This window comes from Rhincodon typus, chromosome 25, assembly GCF_021869965.1.
Source record: "Rhincodon typus isolate 14 chromosome 25, sRhiTyp1.1, whole genome shotgun sequence".
In the NCBI taxonomy this organism is placed as follows: Eukaryota; Metazoa; Chordata; class Chondrichthyes; order Orectolobiformes; family Rhincodontidae; genus Rhincodon; species Rhincodon typus.
The window spans coordinates 41791571-41816511 of record NC_063356.1 but is presented as its reverse complement, the minus strand read 5'-3'; the positions used below and the strand labels follow the sequence as shown (position 1 = coordinate 41816511).

Genomic DNA, 24941 nt, shown 5'->3' with positions numbered 1-24941 from the left:
GGAGAGAGATCGAGCCCAGTGCGGGGAGAGAGATCGAGCCCAGTGCAGGGAGAGAGATCGAGCCCAGTGCAGGGAGAGAGATCGAGCCCAGTGCAGGGAGAGAGACCTATCCGGGTGCGGGGAGAGAGATCGAGCCCAGTGCAGGGAGAGAGATCGAGCTCAGTGCGGGGAAAGAGATCGAGTTCAGTGTGTAAGAGAGATCGAGCTCAGTGCGGGAAGAGAGATCGAGCTCAGTGTGGGGAGAGAGATCGAACTCAGTGCAGGGAGAGAGATCGAGCCCAGTGCGGGATGAGAGATCGACCTCAGTGTTGGGGAGAGATCGAGACCAGTGACGGGGGAGAGATCGAACCCAGTGTGGGGAGAGAGATCGAACCCAGTGCAGGGGAGAGAGATCGAGCTCAGTGCGGGGAGAGAAATCGAGCTCAGTGTAGGGAGAGAAATCGAGCTCAGTTCATGGAGAGAGATCGAGCCCGGTTCTGGGAAAGTGATTGAACCCAGTGCAGGGGCTTATTGAGCTCATTGTAGGGAGAGAGAGAGATCAAGTCCAGTGCAGGAAGGGAGAGAGCATGCCCAGTGCGGGGTGAGAGAGATTGAGCCTCGTGGGAAGTGTGACCCCTTTTGTGGAAAGCCCAGGGTCGAGCGATTGCAGGACCACGGCTAAAGAAGGACTGTAATGCTGAACTTTTAACTTTATTTCTTATTTACCACTTTATATTGAGAAGAACTGTAATATTGAACTTTAAATTATTTTTCTACCTTTTGCCTAAGATTTTGTATCTAGGTACCTCGAATCTAAGATGGCACTGGGAATGATGACATTGTACATTTTTCACTGTACTCCTGTACTTGAGTACACGTGACAATAAAACCTAACTCTAATGTTTGGGATTAGGAGTTCTCAGCTGGCAATGGCTGCCACATCGCTTGATAAAACTAAACAGTTTGAGGCAGCGTTAAATCCTTCCATTTTATTAAACTTAGGGCATGGTGAAATGAGCCATCCTGACTCCCACGGCTCTCACTGGTCTGCAACAGCAACTCCCCTGCCTTAAAGTGTCACTTTTCATATTATTTTGCCACCTTTTGAAATCAGCTGGCAGGTCCACAATCTGTTTTCCAATGAATTTCATTGATCATAGATCATAGAATCCCTACAGTGTGGAAATAGGCCCTTCGGCCCAACAAGTCCACACCGACCCTCAGAGCATCCCACCCAGACCCATACCCCTATAACCCACTTAATCTACACATCCCTGAGCACTATGGGCAATTTAGCATGGCCAATCCACCTAACCTACACACCTTTGGACTGTGGGAGGAAACCGGAGCACCCGGAGGAAACCCACGCAGACACGGGGAGAATGTGCAAACTCCACACAGACAGTTGCCCAAGGTTGGAATCGAACCCGGGTTCCTGGCAATATGGGGCAGCAATGCTAACCACTGAGCAACCATGGCACCCTGGTTGCTGGTGCCAGTATGGACTATGACCTCTGGATGTTCACCCCTCTGTTCCCTACACCTCAGCCAGTCGGTGACAGCAGGGACTGTAGAGACAGTATAACACCAAGATTCATTGCTGCACCTGCAGAAACATAGGCGTGCATTAAGTAGACAATGACCTAAGCTTACTAAAATAAACTTCAGTCTCCCCTGAACTTGAAATTAGAAACCTCAACATCTACTCACCCATGACCTCACATCCTCCAGTTACAGACTGCTTTTGTTCGAGGCATCTATTACGCCTTCTTGACTCACCATCAGAGCTCCTTCTGTATAGACACTGTGATGTCACTTCACCAGAATGTGTGTTTGAACTGCTCCACTCCCAGTGCTCCCTAAATGTTCTGTAATGGGCAAATATAATGCCCTACCCGCACATTGTAAGAGGGGACAAAAGGTAACAAGTGGTGTACCACAAGGATCAGTGCCAGAGCTTCAATTTTTTACAATTCATATAAATGAGTAGGGCAGCACTGTAGCTCAGTGGTTAGCACTGCTGTCTCTCAGTGCCAGGATCCTGGGTTTGATGCCAGTCTTGGGCAATTGCCCATGTGGAGTCTGTACATTCTCCCCGTGTCTGTGAGGGTTTCCTCCGGGTGCTCCAGTATCCTCCCACAGTCCAAAGATGTGCAGGTTAGGGTGGATTGGCCAGGCTAAATTACTCATAGTGTCCAGGGATGTGTAGGCTAGGTGGGTTAGCCATAGGAAATGTGGGGTTATGGAGATAGGATGGGATGCTCTTCAGGGGGTTAGTGCAGACTTAATGGGTTGAACAGCCTTGATCTGCACTGTCGGGACTCTATGAACTTGGGTGAAGGACAGAATTGACTAAATTTTCTAAGGACAGAAAGATATCCCAGAAGGAAAACAAAACAAAGTGAAACTGGCTAATGACACACATTGTTTAACCACTTCTCATATTCTTCAAATTAGAAGTTCACTATAACCATGTCCAAGATGAATCATAGAATTCCTACAGTGGTGAAGCAGGCCATTTGGCCCACTGGGTCCACACTGATCTTCTGAAGAGCATCCCAACAAGATCCACCCCCCTACCCTACCCCTGTAATCCTGCATTTCCCACAGGCAATCCACTTAACCTACACATCCCTGGATGGTGGAAAGAAACTGGAGCACCCGGAGGAAACCCACGCAGACGTGGGGAGAATGTGCAAACTCCACACAGACAGTCGCCTGAAGGTGGAATCAAACCTGGGTCCCCGGCAAATGCGAGGTGGCAGTGCTAACCACTGAGTCACCGTGCCACCCTAAAGACTCAAATGGAGAAATCCAGATTGGACACAGTTCACAATTGAAAGAGACTAATGAATCAGATACTTTACAGAATTACCCATTGCAGCCAGGTATACAACTATTTATGAATAGTCCTGGCAATGCAACTGGCAGGTTCAGCTGTCATGCCCCAATTCATGCCTGATAAGGTTACTGCATTTGGTTTTATTTAAACGTTTAAAACTGACTTTCCTTATCTACAGGGAAAAGCAAGTTGCAAAGTGCACTTAAAGAAATGACAAAGGAACATAGAGATGTTAAATTTTGGTCAAAGAGCTGGCAAGTAGAATTAATCATTTTGGCAGGAAAACAGCATCCAAATTGTGAGCTAGCAGAGCTCAGATGGAGGGATCTATGTATCCTAGTATATGAATTAAAGTTGATAGAAAAGGTTCAGCAAGGTTATAATTTATTACAAAGAGAACAGAATAGGGAGTAAAGTAGGGAGATTATGCACAGTTACATAAAGTATTGATAAGACCACATCTGCGGTAGCGAGTACAATACTAGTCATCTTATTTAGGCAAGGATGTAAATCTATCAGAAGCAAAGGTTTATAAAACCTGAAATGCTTTGGCGGTGGCAGCGGGCACTTTATGAAGAAAGGCTAGACAGGTTAGGCTTGTATCCATTGGCGTTTAGAAAAGTAGGAGGGAACTTGATTCAACATAAGAACTTGAAGGTGTTCAATACAGCAGATAAGGATACTTACTCTTGTGGGAAACTCTAGAACTCTGAGTTACTCAAGACAGATGAATAATCTTCTCCCACCACCTTTCACAAAAAGCATTGAAAACAGCGTATATGAATATTTTAATGCAGATCTGTATAGATTAAGCAAGAGGATAGCATGGATTGAGGATGCATGGATCGAGGATTACCAGATCAGTCAATCTTAATGATAACAGTGCAGGCTTGTATTCCTACTCCCAACTTGCACATTTACAGCAGAGCTTAGACACATGATGATTAATAGGGCGAAGCTAGGTGCCATATGTATGCATAAAAATAGCAGAGACCTTTTGAAAAGAATGGTTAACTAGACTGAAAGGAAGACTCTTAAAGTATAGAGATAGTTTAAATTTTGGGAAGTAGCTGTGGTGTTATTTGAATCTTCAGGTGCAGAAAAGGGAACAGACATTCAAATTTTCTCATTTGACAATCTGATGCATCTGCAAGCAATATAAAATTTAACCTTGAAGTTGAGCCAGGAACAAGGAATGGATTGTACAGCTCAGGGGTGATACTTCTGGTCAAATTCCTGGGGCATTGCAAGCAGGGCTAGATTTGGTTATACTACAGAAACCTGGTCTCCAGTCACTAGCTGCAGAGGTGCTTAACTATTGTCTTTTGTATAAGCGGATGTGAATTATATAGCTAAGATTGTTTGATATTTGTTCTAGTCTACAGTCTGAGCATTTTACTATGTTAAGACCATTATTCAGAATATGTCACATGTTGACTAAATTTGGGTTTGTACTTAAGTTGATAAAATTTTCTGACTTACAGAAACTGCTTAGCACAAGATTAGAGTTAAAAACCCAAATTCTTATGTTGGTAGGATGTTAGGCCCCGAGTAAATACTTTCCTCCACCCTTTAACACTAAACACTCCCAAAAGACAAGGAATTAAAACTATTGCAAAGGTTAGTAACTGGAACTATTAGAATTAATCTTAATTGCGACAAGGTTATGATTCAATAAGTTTGAAATAGGTTTGTTTTGTGCAAGTTTGCAGAATCTTCCTTCAATTAGACCCATTGGTCTAAAATTAAACCTGTCTAAACAGCTGGTGCAGTTCATGTTCCCAACTGAAACCAAACCTCAAAATTCACCACCTCATTTTGGCTCATTCTCTGCAGGTGTTCAATTACACTAATTCTGCTCTGGCAGAGTATAGTAACATTGAATTTGTACAAGTTAACAGAACATTCAAAGCAATGTGTTTGTTCTATATCAAATACTTGCTGGAAGTCTAAAGTACAAGAACAAACCTCAGCAAAATTGAAGGCCATGGGACTTGAGGGACAGAAACAGTGTACATTTGAAAAGTCACAAGGTCAACACTGGAGATTACCCACCCATTACATGGAGGGAACATACAAGTCAGTGCATTCTGTTGCATTTGCTAACAGTCAAAAGGACTCAAACTGGAAGAACCAACTGCAAAAAAAAATTCAAAGAAAATTCAAGATTAAAAAAAATCTTGATTACAATAGCCAATTCACTACACAGAATGCAGGATAAATGAAATCACAGATCTTAGATTTCTCTAGTGCTTCTCATACTGAAGTGGGCTCACTGTATACAGTGACACATGGTGAATACAAGCCAGTAGGAATGCTTGCTCCTCCTCAATCCAGTTTGGAAGCACCAAACATGGACCAAAGCAGGATCAGCAATGATGTTCCTTCAATTAAGTGACCTGTAGTAGTAGGAACCAGAGAGATGAATGGAAGGGTGAACACCACTTGTGGAACATGGCTATAAAGGGGACAATACATTCATACAGAGGAGGGAAGAAACAGAGCAAGACTGATTAATTTGTTACCAGCAATATCTAGCATGTTTATACAGAGACTACAGCACAGTGTAATGAAATGCAGACCAAAGTAAGGTTATAAAAGGTTTATTGTCACCGCTCAGTTTGAATCTCAGCTCAGTTTCATTTAAATATGTCAATACAAATATTTGCAGGTGTTTGACCCAGCATCAGTTCACTACTTCATGTAAATATTTCAATGACACAGAAGGCATTACAGTTAAACATTAACCAGAGGCACTTTGTATCATGACATTTACATTATTACAGTAAAACACCTAGAGACAAAGGATCAGTTACACTTACAAAAGTTAAGATGTCAAAAGCACGACATCGCTCCCTTCCATGTTATGAATGCCAGTCAGCAATACAGTTTCCCATGGGATCCTAAACTGTTGAGAATCCAGTCTCACAATTGAGACCTCAACACGGGCATTTTGCTACAATAGTAAAGTGAGAATGAAATGCTCTGGAGCAGATGGTCCTCTACCATAAGCCTACTATTCAGTATCTTAGCTGGTCTGTAATGTGCCTTTGCAAATATGTTGACACATTAAACTGGCAATCTTAGATGTAACAGCAGGATCATGTGCAATATTGATACTGAATTCTGTATAGCTATATAATTGGATGGTTTGTTCAAGCATTTCAAAGTAAGTGATAAAATTCTTTTTCCCAGAAGATATTCAAGTCATTGAAAAATGTGTTTCTTGTATTTATCCTCCACTACACAACTGAAGTCCAGTCAAATGTTCCTATTGTGAAATTAAATCATTTGTCCCCTTATCTGGAGTTAGTTTTCATTTCCCCAGACATCTTTTAAAAAGGGTCTCCAACCTCAATTGAGATTTGCTATGACCAATATACAAATGTATAAAAATGTTTAAGTAATTTTTGTTCCAATTTTTCACAAATCCAACAAAAAAAGTGAATGAGGAGCTGCAGAGGGAAATACAAGTTTGGCCCTTTTAGTTTAAGCTTTTAAAACAGTTTCAAGACAAACTTCCCAAAACCCAACAGCCTCAAAATTAGTTCAGTAGCTTAAGGAGATTGGTGACCAATATCTTTTATCCTCCAAACAGTATTCCTATATTCACAATCACTTCAGGAATATGAATAAAGGTAAAATGAGTGAACCCTCCAGCAGGTGCATCAGGGTCTTTGGTTCCTTGTTTGGCATTTTCCAGCATACAGTCTAATGTGGTCAGTCTTTCAGGAATGGATGTAATTAGTACACCTCAAACCGTGAAAATCCCAAGACAAATTCTCCTACACCTACAAAGTAAACCATCTGTGCAATGCCAAAGAGTGGTGCAATGACTAGTGCTCGACAGCCAGATCCTTTCAGGAATGCAGAAGGACCCTCATTCACCCAGATTTTCCTGCAGAGACAGAACAGAATTAATTTCTAGAAATCTTGACAAACACACTGAAATTAAAGCCTTGCTCCAATGACAAACAAATAGAAAAATACTTTAAGCTCCTGTCAACAACTGAAAATTCAGTTTGTAGAACACATGCAGCTCAGGTTGTCAGGTATGAGTGCTCTGAGTCTGTGGTCAATATTCTGCCACTACAATCACATTCTCCAATATAGAGCCATTCCTTCAGCCATAGAAGCACCAGGGATTTTTTTTTGGGGGGGGGGGGGGGGTGGGAGGGTGGTGACGACAAACTGGTTTAAGACTGCTCTTCACCACTTGCTCAGGGTAACTATGAATATTCATCTGACAAGGTAAGAACAAATGAAATGGATAGCTACTTAAGCAGAACATTAAAGGGTCACAACTGGAATGGTGTTTCAGACTTTCACTATGTTACAGGCCAATCCCAGAGTTCTTACAGTTTCACTAGGTGGAGCAACTTTCATCCAGGACATCTATAAAGCAGGACCCTCTTAACCACATGGTTACATTTTGGCAACTAGTTTGCTTTGAGGTCTAGCCATGTGTTTCATCCAACAAGCTCAATGCATTAACAAAAAGGATCAGATCCTGTGATGCTGTTTAATCTCACAGGTTACTGAAGAGACAAGGAAACAATTTAACTGGTTTGACTGCTCAGTTTATGGCTCGCCCAACACCCAATTAGGGTGGAAATCTGCTTTTATTTTAAATAATAGCTCTTCCTCAGAACACTTGTTTGATTTTGCTCACCTTGCACAGTCCACAATTCCACTGTAGGTTTCTTCATTTGCTCCTTTATGTAGTGACTGAAATCGTGTTTTGATCACTAAAAACAAAAAATACAATTTACTGTCAAGCAGCCAGTTTCAACGTTTTTACAAGCAACAGCTTAAAGTGAAGTTAAACCTAAGCCAACAGGAAGATGACAGTTTCCAGGAAAGACGCTACATGTAGAACATTGAGGAAGTATCAGTCTGTCCTTAGTGTTGTTCTGCTTTAACTTTCTGTAGAACTGCTAGCTAAAAAGTGGATCCTAGGGAGTGTTGGTACGCATCTAACGTACAGGAAGCACTGTTGTTTTCACCAAATACTGCAGTGTTTTTTAACCATTTAATTGGAAATTGAACCACGACTGGATTACAAACTGAGATAGCTAAATATGGCACAGGTTCATTTGAAAACACAAGTTGCAGATCAAACAATAGTTGGTATAAACCAATGTAATTATTTTAATTATTCAAGAATTTGAGCAAATTTTACTCTACCCCAAATCAAATTTGTTTATACACTCAACCAACAAGTTTACTCATTTGGTAAAGCTTGTCCAAAGTTAATTCTACCTGCATTTTCTTGTCTTATTTATTCCCACAGTTGCATTTATTTAACACCCCTATGTGCCTCCAAGCATGTTCCAGCTATGTACATTTGGGGGGAAAGTGTAATCACTTGTCATACAAAAAAATAAAGAGGGAAAACTTGAAGCTGCTCAATTGTGATTTACTAATAGCATCAATAGGCAGCATGGTTCACTGAGTATTTATTCTTGGTGCCAATAATTTGACAGCTCCCAAAACATGACATGTACAGCTACGCTACTGTATAATCCGACTGGTACAGTAAGGCTATCCCAATAATGGGTCAAACTTTTGGCAGATTTTCTCATGTGTGGGGTGGAGAGTTCAACACCAGATACTTACCATCACATGGGTTGACAGCTACAGCAGCAACAGAACCAGCAACACATCCTGATAAAAATGAATGGAAGAAAGAAGCTTTCCCATCCAACGAATTTTGTCCAAGTTTATTCAAATTGGCAAACAATGGAAAATAGATGACAGAGAAGGGAACATCCCTGTTCATAAAAAGAAATCATTAAATCAATAGAAGGCATTTTGTACAAAGAATTGTACAGATTATTACTGCTGCTTGTTGCCTGAGAAATTGTAGTACGTAGCACATTAGATTCAGCATCTAACCATTCAAAAGCTCAAGAAGGACATTGCAAGAGACCAGTAAGGATCCAGGCACCTTTAAGAAATATCGTTTGAACCTCCCAACTGAACACACCAAAAGGGGAAAGATCAAACTGGATGTGTAAAATTTCCTGGCAATAATCATTTGTCTTGCCAACTAGGTATAGATTCAAGAGCATTCTCAATCTCAACATTAAAATTTGTCAGATTAACAACTTACTGGTGTCTTAACACATTAGTAAAATCTCAGTTGTAACTTTTCTACCATAACAGGAAAACATAACAGTAAATAAATCTAGTAATATTAAATGCATATAGGTAATTTACCTCAGTATAGTGGCTCCTAATCCTTTGTAGAGTCCTCTGAACCCTTGAGAATAGAATAAATCTTTGGCAATTTGGGTAGCAGACATTGGCTTGGTAACAGCAGCAGGGCCAACGTTATATGCCCGACTCAGTACTGGGTTGGTAGCTATAACTTTAGTGGATGAGCTGGACGGCAATATCAATCGCTGCTGGGCTGCTGCAAAAAATAAAACAAATTTAGGATCCTCACTGATGAGGGCAATTCAAATTGTGGAATGTCCTGTTACTTCAAGGTTGAGTAAATTGACAAGTTACCTAATCTGCCAGCATCCTGGAGCTGGATTTTCAGCATCTCCATAGGAGTGGTGACAATAACCTGACACATTCCTGCCCCACAACCTGCCAGCATTTCTTTGAACACATTTAAGCCTTTACTGAAAAACAAACAGGTACATGTTCAAATAACCGTGCAAATCAAAATGCCACACCCTACACTAATTGAACAGTGCTTATATTGTGTTGGTAAAAAAGATACTCAAATTCAAAAGACATTTTATACATAAAATTAAGATACTTTAATAAAAAAGTGTTAACATATTTAAAGTTGTAGAAATGTCAAAACTTTGCAAGGTGGTACACAAACACCTATTTACAGGTAGAATAATGGTTAAACACTCCAATTTTCAATATACACACAGGTTGACTATAAAGCAACATTACAGTCAGTCGTACAATGGAAAAAGACCCTTCAGTCCAACCAATCTGACAGTGGCTCAGAGGTTAGCACTGCAGCCTCACAGCGCCAGGGACCCGGGTTCGATTCCACTCTCGGGCAACTGTGTGTGGAGTTTGCACATTCTCCCCATGTCTGCGTGGGTTTTCTCCAGGTGCTCCGGTTTCCTTCCACAGTCCAAAGATGTGCAGGCTAGGTGGTTTGGCCGTGCTAAATTACCCATAGTGTTCAGGGATGTGTAGGTTAGAGGGGTCGGGGTCTGGGTGGGATGCTCCAAGGATCAGTGTGGACTTGTTGGGCCAAAGGGCCTGTTTCCACACTGTAGTGATTCTATGATTCAATCCATGCCAACCATAATCCTAAACTAATCCCACCTGGCTGTTTTTGTCCCATATACCTCCAAATCTTTCCTATTTATGTACTTATTCAAATGTCTTGAACCCACATCCACCACTTCCTCAGGAAGTTCATTCCACATGCAAACCACCCTCAACTTTGCCCCTAGTGTCTCTTTTTAAAATCTCGTTTAAAAATTAAAAATTAGAGACACAAGCCAAATGATTTTTTCCATTTAATGCAGCTATCCTTCAATCTAATTTGTGATAAAAACATACCCATTTTTTGACAAATATTGACGAAAAAAGTCATTTGCAGCAAGTTTAATGGCCTTCTCGGGTGTTACCAATGTCAGGTTCACAGCTGCACCTATCAAAAAAAGACATTGAGTTTTATTTTTTTTAAATACTTCATGTTGTCTCCATTTACACACTCACCAATATTCAAATCAATTATTTTCTCTCCTCATTTCAGCACAACACAGAGCTTAAGCAGCTTTAAAGATTACTCTCTCATGAGTAACTGCCTGAGGGGCTAAGTCTTCCAAGTATCAGACCACCTGCCATTAACGGGACTTGTTCAACCGGAAGAATATATCCCACAGCAAACATGTGCTGGGAACTCCGTTGGGTGAGCAAAGTTAATCAGGAACAATCAAGTCATTGTGCAAAGAATGTTTAGTTTCCTTCAGCTGGAAATGTCAAAAACAATTCAGAGCAAGCTCAAGTACAGCAGAAGCTCTGGTTTTACAATACTTCCTCCTCCAGTTCTTTTGGGGGAGGGCAGGGTGGTGGTTACAGTGCTCCAAGCGGTTGGAGAATCTGTCTATGGTAAATGCTGCCCATTTGGAAAGGCAACCACAAAAATCTCTACCACTCAAGATAAAGTGTTTAACTTCATTTAAAGTGTAAGCTCACAGCTCACGTAGACTTGTCTGATCACTGCTAGGACTACAGTAAGGTACAGCAGGTCTCAACACACATGTTGATAGTTGACCAAAAGCGAATCGATGCCATTACGTCACTCAGGCATCTTTGGGCTCTCCAAGCCAGAAGGTTCAGGTTCAAGTCCCACATGCCCTGCAGGTGCGTCACAACATACCCTAACTGGTCAAGTTAAAAACAAAAGACAAGGCTGGGATCAGACTCAGTCAAGATTCTCCCTAATTGAACAGCTTTCAATGTCATCCAAGTTCAAGAGAATGTAGACTTTACCAAGGAATCAATGATGTTTTGAGAGATCCCATTTGATCAGATCAATACAGCAACAGAACAAAAATAGAAAAAAGCATGGGAACTACAGAGAACTTAAAGCTGAGCTAGATGGGCTGAATTCTGGAAGGTCAGGCATTTGTTTAATAAATTTGTAATGTTGCTACTCCTTTTGAAAAGCTGCAGAAGTCCCAATGTTGGCTTACCCAGGATTGAAAAAGAGAGCAAAACATCTGCAAAATGCAAATATAAACTACAACATTTGACTTACATATGCAAATATATGTAGAGGACAGGAAGAGATGAATAAAGGAGTATCAGAAGTGACACAAATAGCTACATTTAACATTTCGATACTGCATGCAGATTAAACAATTGCTTAATGAAGCTGCAGTTTAAGCATGATTGACAGTGCCAAAAGGAGGAATCCAAGACTGGAATATGAAGAATAGGTGAAACAATGAAGACTCCATGAAATCAAATTGATGATTTGTTTATTGAAGATCACATTAAACCACAACTTCTAATTAGGAAGATATTCCATCTGAAGAGAGTCAATTTTTATAATTAGTGACTATTGATAGCAACATTTTGTAGTGCAGTAAAGAATGGCATGGCATGGCGTTCAGAACAATATATCCCAGGACAATGAGAGCCAATTTCCCATCTCTAACCTGAAGATTTTGCTAGTGAAAGCTACATAAAATGTTCATTTGGATAAAAGTTTTACAGTCCCCCTGAACTAACTTATCAGACAAGTAAAGATCAATAGGATCTCAAGCAACTTGCACCAAGTTAGCAAGAACTCAAGCATATTTATGGCGTCAAGGCCATTGAGGACATAGGCCAAGGAGGAACCAATTCACTGTCCACCATTGTGATTTGAGAAGGGTAAGAATTAGACTCAGCTGTGATGCCTGTTACAGTAAAATAGTCACATTCTGCCTTTAGCTTGATGCCAGTTTCAAGAAAAATTGTTAGTGGACCGAAGACAGCACATGATGCTTAATCACAAAATGTACTCTATGTAGGGCCACTCAACCTCTCCAAAGCAGGAAACGGTAGAGTAACACTGGCCACTTGGACAGAGAGCCACACAAAAGTCTACCCTGTAAATAGTGTTTACGATTTCACAGAGTTTCTTTGCAAACTGTAAGGAACATCAGTGAAGATGCAGTAGACAGTTTCCAGGTATAAACAAGCAGAGAGAGGAAAAGGTAGATGTGAAAATTGAGGATGGAGCAAATTGGAATCTTTGCCAGAGGAATTAAAAAAAAAACAGAAAATAGAACAAAACGGATCCTAATTACAAAAGTAATGATACGGTAAACCATTTAATGATATGATCCATCGTGGCTTCGCCAGATCGGCTAGCCCTCAATATCCTTGGCGACCGTCTGTAACATGAAAAACAGATACAAGCAACAGCATTTCCTCCAATTTCTTTTCTTTAAAAAAAAATCAGTGGACACTCAGCATTAACAGCTCCTTTTTTTTGCATTTAAATAGCTACACAGGGCACTGTTTCATGAGCTCCTGAATTAAAATACCTCAACAAAAAGGCATGTCTTCAGGAGATCAAATTCTCAGTCACTGGTGAATATAGGGTGCTATTAATCATATTTAACAGAAGTAATTGAACAAGGCCCACTGGTAAGTTTGCAGAGACTAAGCCTAAGCTAAGCAGAATACAGGCTAGGTCTAATTTCCTGGAATTGTTGCTTTCATTACTAATATCTCACCAAAAAGGCAATGCATTAGACATTGTCTATTTTTCAATAACTTGCATGAGTGCAAAGCTCTCTCTACCAAAACTAAATGGCTATGATCCCTTTAAAAGATCAAATGCTAGCAAGCTACTTGACCACAAAAACAAAAGCAATAAAACCAGAGTTCACTAAGCAGGAGACAGATGTTTCTAACACCGCCACCCACCCCCACTCCACGACACTCAAGCTGATTTCAGCTAACCCAGCGAAAAATCCCAAAGGTGAAGAGTATAGTTTACCTCAACTATTTGACCTCATTGGCATCAGCCAGTTCCAGCTTATTCACATCACCCGATACCAAATGGCTTTGCCAGGCAGGCTGGAAAGGAACCCAAATAGCAACGACAATGCTCAGTGTCCCTGATCTAACAGACCTGATTCTATACATCTTCTTCAAAAGAATTTGCTACATTTACCCCCTTAACAAAAACAAAATTAGGCAAAGAAACAAACAATGAAGGCTGCTATTTTCAGCCAATCATTTCACACATCTGACCAGATAAGTTCACCACAAGACTTTTAGAACGTATATGTAGGTGCATATTCTGACAAACTACTTTTATGTAAAATGTATTGTCTCACCGCTGCCTGGTGTACCCAGGAATATCCAATTCAACACAATTAACTTCTTACACCTCCACCTCTTCCAAACAGCACCCACCCCAGAAAGGGACCTGGTAGTTATACTAATCTTTGCCAGCATCTTTCTCCACAAATTCATGAACTCCAAGGAAAACTGTTGCTGAAAATGCAGAACATTAATCTCCAGCTTTAAAGCCCAGACCTGCCTAAGAATAGACGCAACCAGATTAGGAGTTCTGGCTGTGCCAAGTAACTCATTAGAGTCTCTCCACTGCACAAACAAGGAGTGGACATCAGTCTAGTGTTACCAACAGATGGTGATTTGGTGGATAGGATAAGACAGGATCCATTACATTTAGGAGTTTAAGAACTTTAATCTCCTGAAAACATGCCCAATTACTGTACAGTTCTCAAAATTTTAAGTCAATGCACTTGTACATTAGCTACATGAACAGCATTATGCTAAGCAGCCTGGCACTACCACTGAACCAAAGCTAGTTTCTAAACATTGTTCAGGGTCTTCATTAAAATGTCTAAACTAAATATTATTTGCAGCTAACTTCACTGACTGTGGCTCTAATCATATCAAACGAGCTGATCTAAGCAATTACACTCAATGTTCCAAACCCAAGGAATGCAGGAATTTAACAGCCTTCGCTCTGGATGCCACCTGGTGATGTCTGCTATGACTTCTCAGAAAGGGCACCAGCAGTAGTGCTGAACCCCAACACAAGTCAATCCATCAGAAGGGAAGGCAAGGCAAGAAATGTGCGTATTTTTTGCACTTTAATTTGAACGTGACTGCTAATGCTACTATATTCAAAAGCCATTGAACATCAGTAAAATATAAAATTATGTTTACAGTAAACTAAACATATTTGATCATGGCATTCAATGGATTATCTACACAGCTGGAGCAAGTTAAAGTCAAAGAACTGCAGTGTGGATATTTGATCTGTACATACAAGTATATCACTGCACCCCAATTCTCTTCCTGGGAAGCAGAAAATGGAAGCATAATCCTTACCTCTGTACATTCCAAAATATCCTTCAGAACGCACGGTCTTAATCAAACAGTCCATCCTTGAACCAAGAGGGAAAAAAAGGTAATTATAACAAGGAGCAGCTCAAAAACTCAAGTCAACAGAACTGCCAGAAGACCAGAGGATGAAAGGCAGAACTTGAAACTGGTTCCCACCTTCCAGGGCTGAACACCCTTCCACGTTGCAATTACTCAATTTAAACTACTTCTGCACTATTTTTCTTTAATGAAAAATACACATGAATAGACTGAAGAGCTGCTTGGTGCTCTGGAAAAGCACTGTCAAAAAAAACTCTTAGAAGAAAGATACCTTGCATAAAATACCTTTCAACATTCAAGTTGCATTACATACACAAGTTGTTAGCAGAGCCCAAATGGAGAAGACATATTGGGCACTTCGACTACTACTTTGTACTAAGGTAACTCACATGCTGGTGTAGGTACGCTGCCCATTCCTCTGGTTCTGCAGCCTGGTCTTGGCCAGGTCTATCGGAAAAACACAAGTAACTCCAATCAATCCAGCAGCTCCGCCATTGATGAGTTTAGCAGGAAGGCTGTGTGTTAACAAAAACGAAGCAAACAGTCAGTTCTAAAGTTGCAAGCTACATTTTTAAAATTAAAGTTGTATTTTTATATACAAGTATTAAACATCCAAAACTTTCAATCTATATTTGAACAAGATGGTTAAAATGACAAATGTACCCTAATATAGTACTGACAGACCAGGTGGTCTCAGGGTTATCATTGCTTCACGATTAGATAGAATCGAGTGGGGACAAAAATCATCATAGTCACAAAGGACTATGAGTGCCCTGCAGGGACGACTGCTGGTGTTTTAACCTAAGAATCACCATAACTCAGGTGAGGGGAGGAGGCCATGAAGGACAGTCCTTCACCGTAATTTCAGCTGGCGCAGGAATTGAATCCATGCTAGTGCATTTCTCTGCCTTGCCAACCAACCACCCAGCTAACTGATGCAGGTAGGGACACCAGGAGTGGCTTAGATCAGAAAGCAAATAATTCCAACTAGTCCCTCTGTCCTGATTGGTTACTGGAAGGCATGGGCATATGAAGACATGCAGCTGTGATCTCAAGACATCAAAACGCTCAGGGTTTAAATCTCAAAGTACCAATACTGGTAGATGCACATCTGGCTGTCAGCATTATTTGAGTGAGGGTGCAAGAATGTCATATGCCAATAGTTCAGTAAGCGAAAAGCATATCAATGGCAGAATCATGCAGAGTTAAAGTTCCTGTGTGAAACCACATTCCAACCAAAGCACTCATGCACTTGTCACCCTTTGCACCATTACAAATAAAAACGGTACTCAAAAGGGCATATTTTCACCACTTCACAGATAGAAATGAATGTAGTGACAAATTTTCCTTCTTAAAGCACAAATTGCCTACCTGATTTGGTTGTTGGTCATATTCTCAGTATTCTTCAAAGTATGCAGAAACAAGATGGATGCAGAAGTTCACACGACACACAGTTACCAGGAAACGTAACTCGGATTCTGCAGAGCAAATGTTCACCTTTAGCTTACTTCGATAATCAACTCAATTGCTAATACAAGAGTCAAGTGCAGCTTAACCCAGAGCTCAGTTAGCAACTAGATCTTCCAATACTACCTCAGAGTAGGAGTGCCATCACCTAACCAATAATTCTATATTCGCTACTGCTGTGAAATCGCAGGACATGCCACTTACCCCAATTCAATGTTGGGAATTTTGACTGCCATGGTCTTACACTTTAAGTGATCACTTTTGTGTGCCAATTCCCAAGTAAGTATTGCATAAAGCACAATGAGTAATTATCAATAAACCCTTCATTTCTCAAAGCAGATTGCATCAAGTTGTAATATTCCATGACATGTCCACAAGCTAGCAGAGGTAAAAAGGAGCATGGGACAGTGCCTAAAGATGATCTTGTTCCATGAGGCTCAATCCTAAACTCAGCAAGCTATTAACTTACAAATACTTTGCAATATGATCTCTGCAATCAGATCACAACCTTTTTAAGAGGACAGATTCTAGCAGGATCTTGTGATTCATTGAGCCCCAAAATTCTTAATTTCCACTCCTCTTCAAATGATCACAAAGTGCAGGGCATGAATTGGTTGTATCTTGCAGTAGTTTTGAGAAAGTGAACAAAATTTAATAGACCAGAATTGTTCAGTAAGCTAGAATCCATACAAGTATAATAATTTTAAGATGTCATTTAGTTACTTCCTCTTTTTTCACATTAGAATTAATCTACCCATTCATGCCCAGCAACAACAGATCCGGGAATATTCTCAACCACACAATTTGTTACAAGGGAGAAAGCCAATTCTAGTTTTTGAAAGCTAGCTTGATATCCTTACACCATAGATAAAGTTAATGAGGACAGCCACAGAAATAACATTGACTTCCCAAAATTTCAGAAATTACAACATGTCCAAGTTTGAGCAACAACTTATTACATTCAGTTTAACTGACCTTTAGCACTTGGTTTCTTGGAAGTATTTTATTAAAAGTTCCACCCACTGTATCTTCACCACACAGTGAGCAGACTTACTGTACCATGTCAGTAATCTAGCCGAAAACATCAGTTCTAGTTGGACAATTCTATACCCCAGCAAGGGTTTTACACGAGTACCAATTGCTAGATTTGTGTATGGAATGTATCTGGTTTTAACTGGCACCTAATAACCAGCACTCAAACTGAGAAAAATTATACACTTCATACTAGAGCTTTATTGTATCATTACAATCTCAGCAATATTTCTGCAGTCAATTCAGGGTAGGAGTGAGAAGGCTCTCTGCCAGCCTGTTTTATTTAAGGCACTCTTATTGAAGTGATTTATGCTGTAAATGAAGTACAATAGTGACATGCATTCAGTTTCTATGTGTGCATTTTTACATTGATGATGAGGACCTCTTGATCAAACAGTACACTCATAGCTGCCAGTTAATAAAGTGTTTTCTGTATGTGCATGGGAAAATATACAAAGCTGTGTCATCCACGTAACAGAAATGACAGTCACAACTTGTGTCAAAGCACTCTTCAGAATCCAGGATGTGGTAACTAAACATTACCATATTTTCCACAGGAAGTCCCCTAGACTTATTACTTAACTGTATTACTCAAGTCAATTAGTGCTACAGTTCACAGTTTAATATCAACAAAAAGATCTACCTTTGGATTGAAACAATTCAAACAAAGATAGAAAACACAATGAACACCAAACTACAAGGTCAAGAAACAAAACACCAGCGATCTGAATTGCAGCAATATGCATTTTACTAATACTTTTAGTTAAGCAATCAATGATTATCCAACTCTAACATTCAGAATTATATAGCTAAAAGCAAATACCTCCATGGCTCAAAAATATAGTCAGGAACTGGGTTTATGACTTGCTTCATAAATTGTACAGTATTAACTACCACATGGCAAATTTGAGACTCATCACACATCAAAAATTCACTGTCCAAACAATTTATTAAATTGTGATCTGGGAGTTAAGAGTTGCACTTTTACATAAAAACGCTCCCAAGTGTTTAAAAAAATACTGAAAACCCTGTACTTTACTACACTAGGTACCAAATCCAAGGGACCTGATATCCTTGCACTACAACTGCTTTTGGCATGTATAAAGCTGTGAGCCACTCAGCATACAATACATACTTGCTTAACGAAAGTGTGACACTCAAAAAGCTGCATTACAGAGAACATCAAGGCTCCAGTTCAACTGCCTGATCTCATTTGAATTGGGGCTAGCACAACTGGATCACATAACTCTAAATGAGGACTGGAGTCAGAGAGTGACATACGCTCACTACCGGCAAGCTATAGGACAACTCGAACAATTCGGATCCTCACATTTCGAGTGGCCATGTCAAGAAAGGAATTATCAATAAATAGGGGCAGGGATCTCTTAAAATCACAAAGAGACTGGCTAATTTCTGATCGATCTAAAGTCGCCACAGTTTTGTTTTGGGGGGGGGGGGGTGTGGTGGTGCAGGTGGAAGGGAATGGGATGAGAGTACTTACCCCGATTGTGTACATTGCCAACACATTGTGTAACGTTTTAATTTTAAATGAGGAGAATTCTATGGCTCTTCATCACTTCCCCAATTCCCAGGTAAGGAAGTGATGAAGAGCTATAGAATTCCCCTCATTTAAAGTTATGGTGATTAAGTTGAAAGCACTTCCCACTATCACCATTCATTACTCATTCACAAGTCATGATCCAAATACTCAACTCGCCCCGAAGCCTGTTCTCACCGCCTCTGTAATCCGCTGCTCCACTATCACCATCAAACTGACCGTGAAGGATCTAAACTCGGATTACTCAGGGGGAACAGACATAATAAAGCTGACCCAAACAGGGTCTGCCATCAGGGAAACCACAGGCACAACACAACCACTTCACTTTAGATACTACCGCAACCCTTCCTCCCGGCCGATCAGTGCTGAGGGGACCAGGCCCCGCGGGCGGGATTGGGGGGCGGAAGATACTCACCGCCGGGGTGTGATGTAGCTGTGTGTCAGATCAGTGGGGGCTATGCTGTGCCGTGTGACTCCCGGCCGGAATAGACTGCGTAAAGCGAACTGTACACTCGGGGCGGCGGCCTGTGGTCGAAAGATCGCGCCCACTCCCTGCCCGCTTAACACAAGCCGGGAGGCGGACCCTACCTGCTCCCCGATGGCCAATCCGCGCAGCGTTCGACAGGTCCCACCATCCCATTGGGTACCATGTGCCGGAAGGCGGGACTATCTTGCCGCAAGACGGCCAATGGGCAGCCAGCGCTGATGAATCGAGATGTTATTGGCTCCCAGCCAGTTCTTTGTTCAAAATGACGCGAATAACGGCTCGACCCCCCCGGCCTGGCCAATCACAAAGTAGCGGCGCAGTGAACCAATCAGATTGCTCCAAGCGCCTGCGTGATGGACGCGTGATCAATAGCGGTGCGGTGACAGGTTTACTGTCAATCAGGGCAAGTGTGTGTCTAACTGGAACTCTTAATTATTACTACAGTCAAATCTCATCTACATCTTAGACCACAGTGAGTCATTGTATCTGGCTTTGTTTTCAAAACATATTTCGAGTGTAACGTGAATGTAAAGATCGGTTGTTGTTGGAGACAATCCAGAGAAGAGTAGGTGGAGTTTAGAAGAAGCAGAGGTGACCTTATTGAAGTATGTGAGATTCATAAGGGACCTGACAGAGTCAATGGAGAGTGGGTGTTTTCCCAAGCAAAGCGATGATGCTTCAGATGTTTTACTTCTGATGAAGCCAGCATGTACTCACAGGGCTGGGAAGAGTTTGCTCTTTCAGCAGGTATCTCATAGCATCAGGCTTACGCATGCTTCCACGGAGACGACCATCATGTCCACACTGGGAAATAGGATTGCAAGTCTACTTCTGTGTGATGGCCCTAACCATATTGGAGCTGGAGCGTTCAGGCTTCAGGGCAGTAGACCCTCTGGCAGTCCTGCACAATGCACCAAGGTGGTTCATTGCACACATTTAGATTTTTTATGTAGGCCCACCTCACTCATCTATGCCACCATCTGAGTCCTGAGCTGAACTCTTGTGAGGACACTTTCCAGGTCTTTCACCCCCATTTAGCTGCAGACTATTTGGTGCCTGAGAGTTCAGCATACGGAGAATTCTCCTCCAAGCAATCTTCATCAGTCTTTCTGTTCCTCTTATGTTTGAGACTTAGTTGTTGAGGAGATGGCAGCTCTTGGTTGTCTGATGGAAGAAAGGTGCAAGAGTATGGTTGAGTGCCAGAATGGGGGAGAGATCACGTGGTGCATCCATAAACCAACTAAAAGTTGAAGTCAGGACGAGTTTAGGAGAAATGGGATGTCACCAAGTGAACTCGGAAGGTACATAAGTATCAACAATTACAGCCCAAACCATCATCCCAGCCCTACTTATGGCAGCACCATCTACTTCATGGGGTTGGGGCTAAGGCATTTAGCCATCTGTGCAAAACCAAGTTCAAGTCTAATGACTTCTTCAGAACTGAAGAGACATAGATGAGTTTTATGGTGTTGAAAGACAGGAAGGACAATGTTAGATTGTAGAGTGGGGGAATTGAATAATGAAGTTGTCGGGAAAGAAAAGGCAGAGAGTGGCAAAGATTGTAGAAAAAGACCAGGGCATTGGGCTAGGGTAAGTGTAAATAGCAGAATAAAGGTCAGCTCTGATTCAAAGCAGAAACATGAAATCCAGAGTGATTCCCAACCAACACAAACAAAAACTGAAATTGCTGGAAAATCTCAGCAGGTCCAACAGTATCTGTGGAGACAGATCAGAGTTAATGTTTCGAGTCCAGTGACTCTTCTTCAGAACTGATGGTAGCTAGGAAAAAGTTGATTCCTAAGCAGAAGATAGGGTGCAAGAAGTGCATAAGGAGTAAATGATAGGTGGCAATAGAGCCCACAGACCTGGAGTATGGGAGTTGGGGTCAGGATATGGGAGAAAGTGCCTCCCTAAAATTGTTGAACTCGATATTGAGTCCTGAAGACTGCAGAGTTCCCAAGTGAAAAATGAGGTGCTCCTCTTCCAGCTTGCACTGAGCTTCACTGGAGCATTGCAGCAAGCCTGAGACAGAGAACAAGGTGGTGTGTTGAAGTGTGGCCAACATCCCTCTACAGCCTTCTGGACTCAATATCAAGTTCAACAATTTTAGAGATTGAGGCATATTCTGCCATGACCTTACCCCAATCCCCACACACCAGACCTTATTATCATATGGTCTGCTATTACATACAACCCATTGTAAGCCACTAATAATCCCCATTAGCAGCCATTCATCCTCCCAGGCTGACCGTTAGCCACTTCTTTATCTGTTCAACTGCCCTTCTTTCTCTTTGGGCTGTATCTCCATCTATCATTTACTCCTTACCTTCTTCCCCCATCCTATCTTCTGCATTAAAAAAACGACTTTTTCCTAGCTACCATTAGTTCTAGGAAGGGTCACTGGACCCTGTGGCAGTCTCCTGGCTGCTAAAACACAGATTGCCAACTTGGCCAAACAGCAAGGGATGCTGGGTACATTGGGTAGGTGAAACACTGAAATCACAAAATCCACACACCAGACACAGTGCAAACACAGCCAGGTGCTAATGACATTCGCATAATGTAAAAGGCAACAGTCAATCTGCACAGACATCCCTAACAATTTATCCACTAAACAAAGGGCAACCCAGATAGAAAGGCACCGGGTCCTGCTACACAAAGAAACTTGACAGTAGAATGCCATCTAAATGATTGATTCTTATTTGAAATTATTAAGTGTAGCTCCCTGATTGGTCAGAACTACAGAAAGTTCCAGAAGACCATCTAAAAGGTATAAAAACAGAGTTCACCTGCAGATCTCTCTCTTGGAACTGTTGGAATTGTTTGGAGCCTTCTGAGGAGACCAGCGTAGCAAGAGGCAGAGACCAGCTGACCATCCAGAGAGAGAGAGATCGCGAGAGCAAGAGAGAGAAAAAGAAAGCAGCTTTGCAGATCCAGCGACAGAGCCACAGAGAGAGCAACTGCGTAAATTTACAAAAGACTCGGGAAGTATTGTAACCATAAGCAGCAAAATAGTATGTTTAGTATTAAACATTATTGTAATTTTGTTCATAATAAATTGGGAATGTTTTGCTTTGGTACCAGTTTGTTTGTATTGATTTGACCGCTTTGGTATTGTGGGGCACCTGGGCAAATTCATTCATAACGTTCTGGTCAGAGTTGTCTGCAACTTGTTGTTTAAACAGGAACCAGATAAAAACCCGAAATGTTAACTCTTAAGTTCTCTCCACAGATGCTGCAGACCAATTGAGTTTTTCCTCCAATTTCTTATTTTGTTTCTGATTTACAGCATCTGTGGTTCTTTCTATTTATTTATTTAGTGGTTCCCAACTGTTTCATTATCAAGACATACTTCAATGAGACAAACAATTCCACAGTTCACTCATGTTTTTCATACTGACTGCATAGTATTGAAAGTCTATGCATCTGAGGCTTTGGAGGCTTGCTCAGTTGATTGGGGCTGCTCATGTCAGAAGATACTGCCTTCAGTAATAAATTCTGAGGTTCTAGAATAGAATCCCTACAGTGTAGAAACAGGACCTTCGGCCCAACAAGTCCACACTGACTCTCTGAGGAGCATCCCACCCGGACTCAACCCCCCCCCCCCATTCCCGTAACCCTGCATTTCCCATAGCTAATCCATCTAACCTACACATCCCTGGACACTATGGGCAATTTTACCATGGCCAATCCACCTAACCTGCACATCTTTGACTGTGGGAGGAAGCCCACACAGACACAGGGAAAATGTACCAACTCCATACAAGCAGCCACCCAAGGCTGGAATTGACCCTGGGTCCCTGGTACTGTGAGGCAGCAGTGTTAACCACTGAGCTACCATGCCATGCCAGTGGTTCTGGAGGAAATGGAAAGTACGGGCCTGGCCTCGACACTCAGGTAAAGCATTGAAGCATCCCAAAAATTTCACAGCAGTCTTGTTCAAAACCACTGATATAGACTGACATTTGAGAGAGGGGCTGTGAGGTCAAAATCAAAATGGAGCATAACGTTAGCATTGAGTTCAACAATTTCACACTGTGGAGTCCAGAAGGCTGCAGTGTGCCTCATTGTTCTTCACTGTCCTGAGGCCCCAGACACTCCTTCCAAGTGAAGGATTGATTTACCTGTGCTTTCAATCTAGTCTCTTGTATTCACTGCTTACAATGTGGTCTCCTCGGGAAGCACAAATGCAGCAGGGGTGACTACTTTGCAGGACCTTTCAGGTTGACCCTCAAGCATGATCCAGAGCTGGTCACTTGGCCTTTCAGTTCATCATGTGAGTTCCATGCTCACGTCTGTCCTTGGCCTGCTGCAGTGTTCCCAACAAAGCCCAATGCAAGTTGGAGGCACCTTACAGACACTTAAGGTTCCACGGTGAGAAAAGAACTAACTACTCATACTGTGATCCAAGACACACCCAATGTGCCTTCCAGCTTTATTTATCTGTGCAGTTGAGCGGATTAACGTTTTAGAACAGGTCAATTATGCAAAGAATGTTGAGGGGGTAATCTGATCAAAATGTTAAAATTGGACGGGTGGGTATGGAGAAATAACTTCCTCTAGTGTGGAGTGAAAAACAAGGGGCCATGATATAAACATGTGAAACAGGCCATTGATAATCAAAAAGCACACTTTCATACAAAAGGTATTTGCAAACTAGAACACCCTTCCATACAAAAGGGTGTGGATTGCGGGAGACAGAGAAGTGGGACTTTCAAGACTGTAGTGGATAGGGATATGGGACAAAAACAGAAATAGAGCTACATATCAGCTACAATTACACTGAACAGCACAGCCTGCCTGATAGACTGAATGGACTTCTCCACCGCCTAGGATACTAAAAAGATCACCAGTGGCAGATCACACACGCTTTCCCTTCAGCTGAAAGGAACTGCACAAGCTGAGAGCCCGATGCTTGTTGTAGTGCAGGTGTATGGGTGATTCCTCGTTTCAGCAATTCATTGGAGTGAGAAAAATAGTTCACATCAAAAGCTCAGTAAGATTGTTGTTGAGAAACCCATCTGCACCTAAAGAATGCCGTTAATCACATATGTTTGAAAGTGCAGAGCAGCTGAGCCATTCATTTACCAAAGGAGTCAAAACATCTCTAATAACAGTGTGTGCACCAATCATAACTTTCTTTAAAAAAAATGCAGGAATGCAGGGGTCATGACATGTAATTTGAAGAACATCTGATGCCTTTCAGGATGCGAGTTTTCATATCTTCTGTTTTCTCAAGCAATAGATCAGCAGACAGACAGGCACCTGAGGATTATTACTCACTTTCTTTAATAGCTACGTGAAAGCAATTCAGACAGCACAGCTAATGCATGAGTCATTGGAAACAGTCCCGAGGATATGGGGTAGATGATAATCCTCAGGACTGATTCCAAGCTTGTGGAGTTAAATTAGGCTGGGTTCCAGAATGGATGGATAATTTGTGCTTTAACTACCAAAGTTTGAAGACAGAAGTTTAGCCCCAGAGTATGAAAGGTGTTGCACTATGAAGAGGCAGTCAGGAATGAAAAGAAGTCAAACAGAACAACTCAAGTGTTGTGAACAAGAAACCCATAAGAGGACATTGCGTGAGCTGGGATGGGATCGGGAACTAGGACTGCGTCCTGTCGAGGGGACTGAGTAGCTTCTGCATTCTATCTAGTATT

General features: G+C 41.6%; 1 protein-coding gene across 2 annotated transcripts; it reads right to left on the bottom strand.

The window, feature by feature from the left end:
- Window positions 1–5408: 5408 nt before the first annotated feature.
- Window positions 5409–19361, bottom strand: LOC109917299 (mitochondrial glutamate carrier 1-like). 2 transcript variants are annotated; one of them, XM_020517096.2, is made up of 10 exons: window positions 19207–19361; window positions 16106–16212; window positions 15124–15249; window positions 14681–14736; window positions 10370–10460; window positions 9338–9456; window positions 9044–9239; window positions 8441–8595; window positions 7494–7569; window positions 5409–6719 (listed from the first exon to the last, which is right to left on the bottom strand). In XM_020517096.2, the coding sequence occupies exons 2-10, from the start codon at window positions 16123–16125 to the stop codon at window positions 6566–6568; spliced, it is 993 nt and encodes a 330-aa protein (XP_020372685.1). In that variant the 5' UTR covers window positions 16126–16212; window positions 19207–19361; the 3' UTR covers window positions 5409–6565. The 2 variants fall into 2 exon arrangements, with proteins under 2 accessions (XP_020372685.1, XP_020372686.1); XM_020517097.2 differs by having other exon boundaries at window positions 9044–9236; window positions 19207–19359.
- Between the last annotated feature and the right edge of the window lie 5580 nt (window positions 19362–24941).

Excerpts from the sequence above, each read along its gene's own strand:
- LOC109917299 (XM_020517096.2), bottom strand. The coding sequence starts at position 16,125 with ATGACCAACAACCAAATCAG. Across the intron at positions 14,737-15,123 it reads CAGCGTACCTACACCAGCAT|GATGGACTGTTTGATTAAGA; the intron begins GTGAGTTACCTT and ends TCTTGGTTCAAG. Across the intron at positions 7,570-8,440 it reads AGCTGTCAACCCATGTGATG|TGATCAAAACACGATTTCAG; the intron begins GTAAGTATCTGG and ends TTTTGTTTTTAG.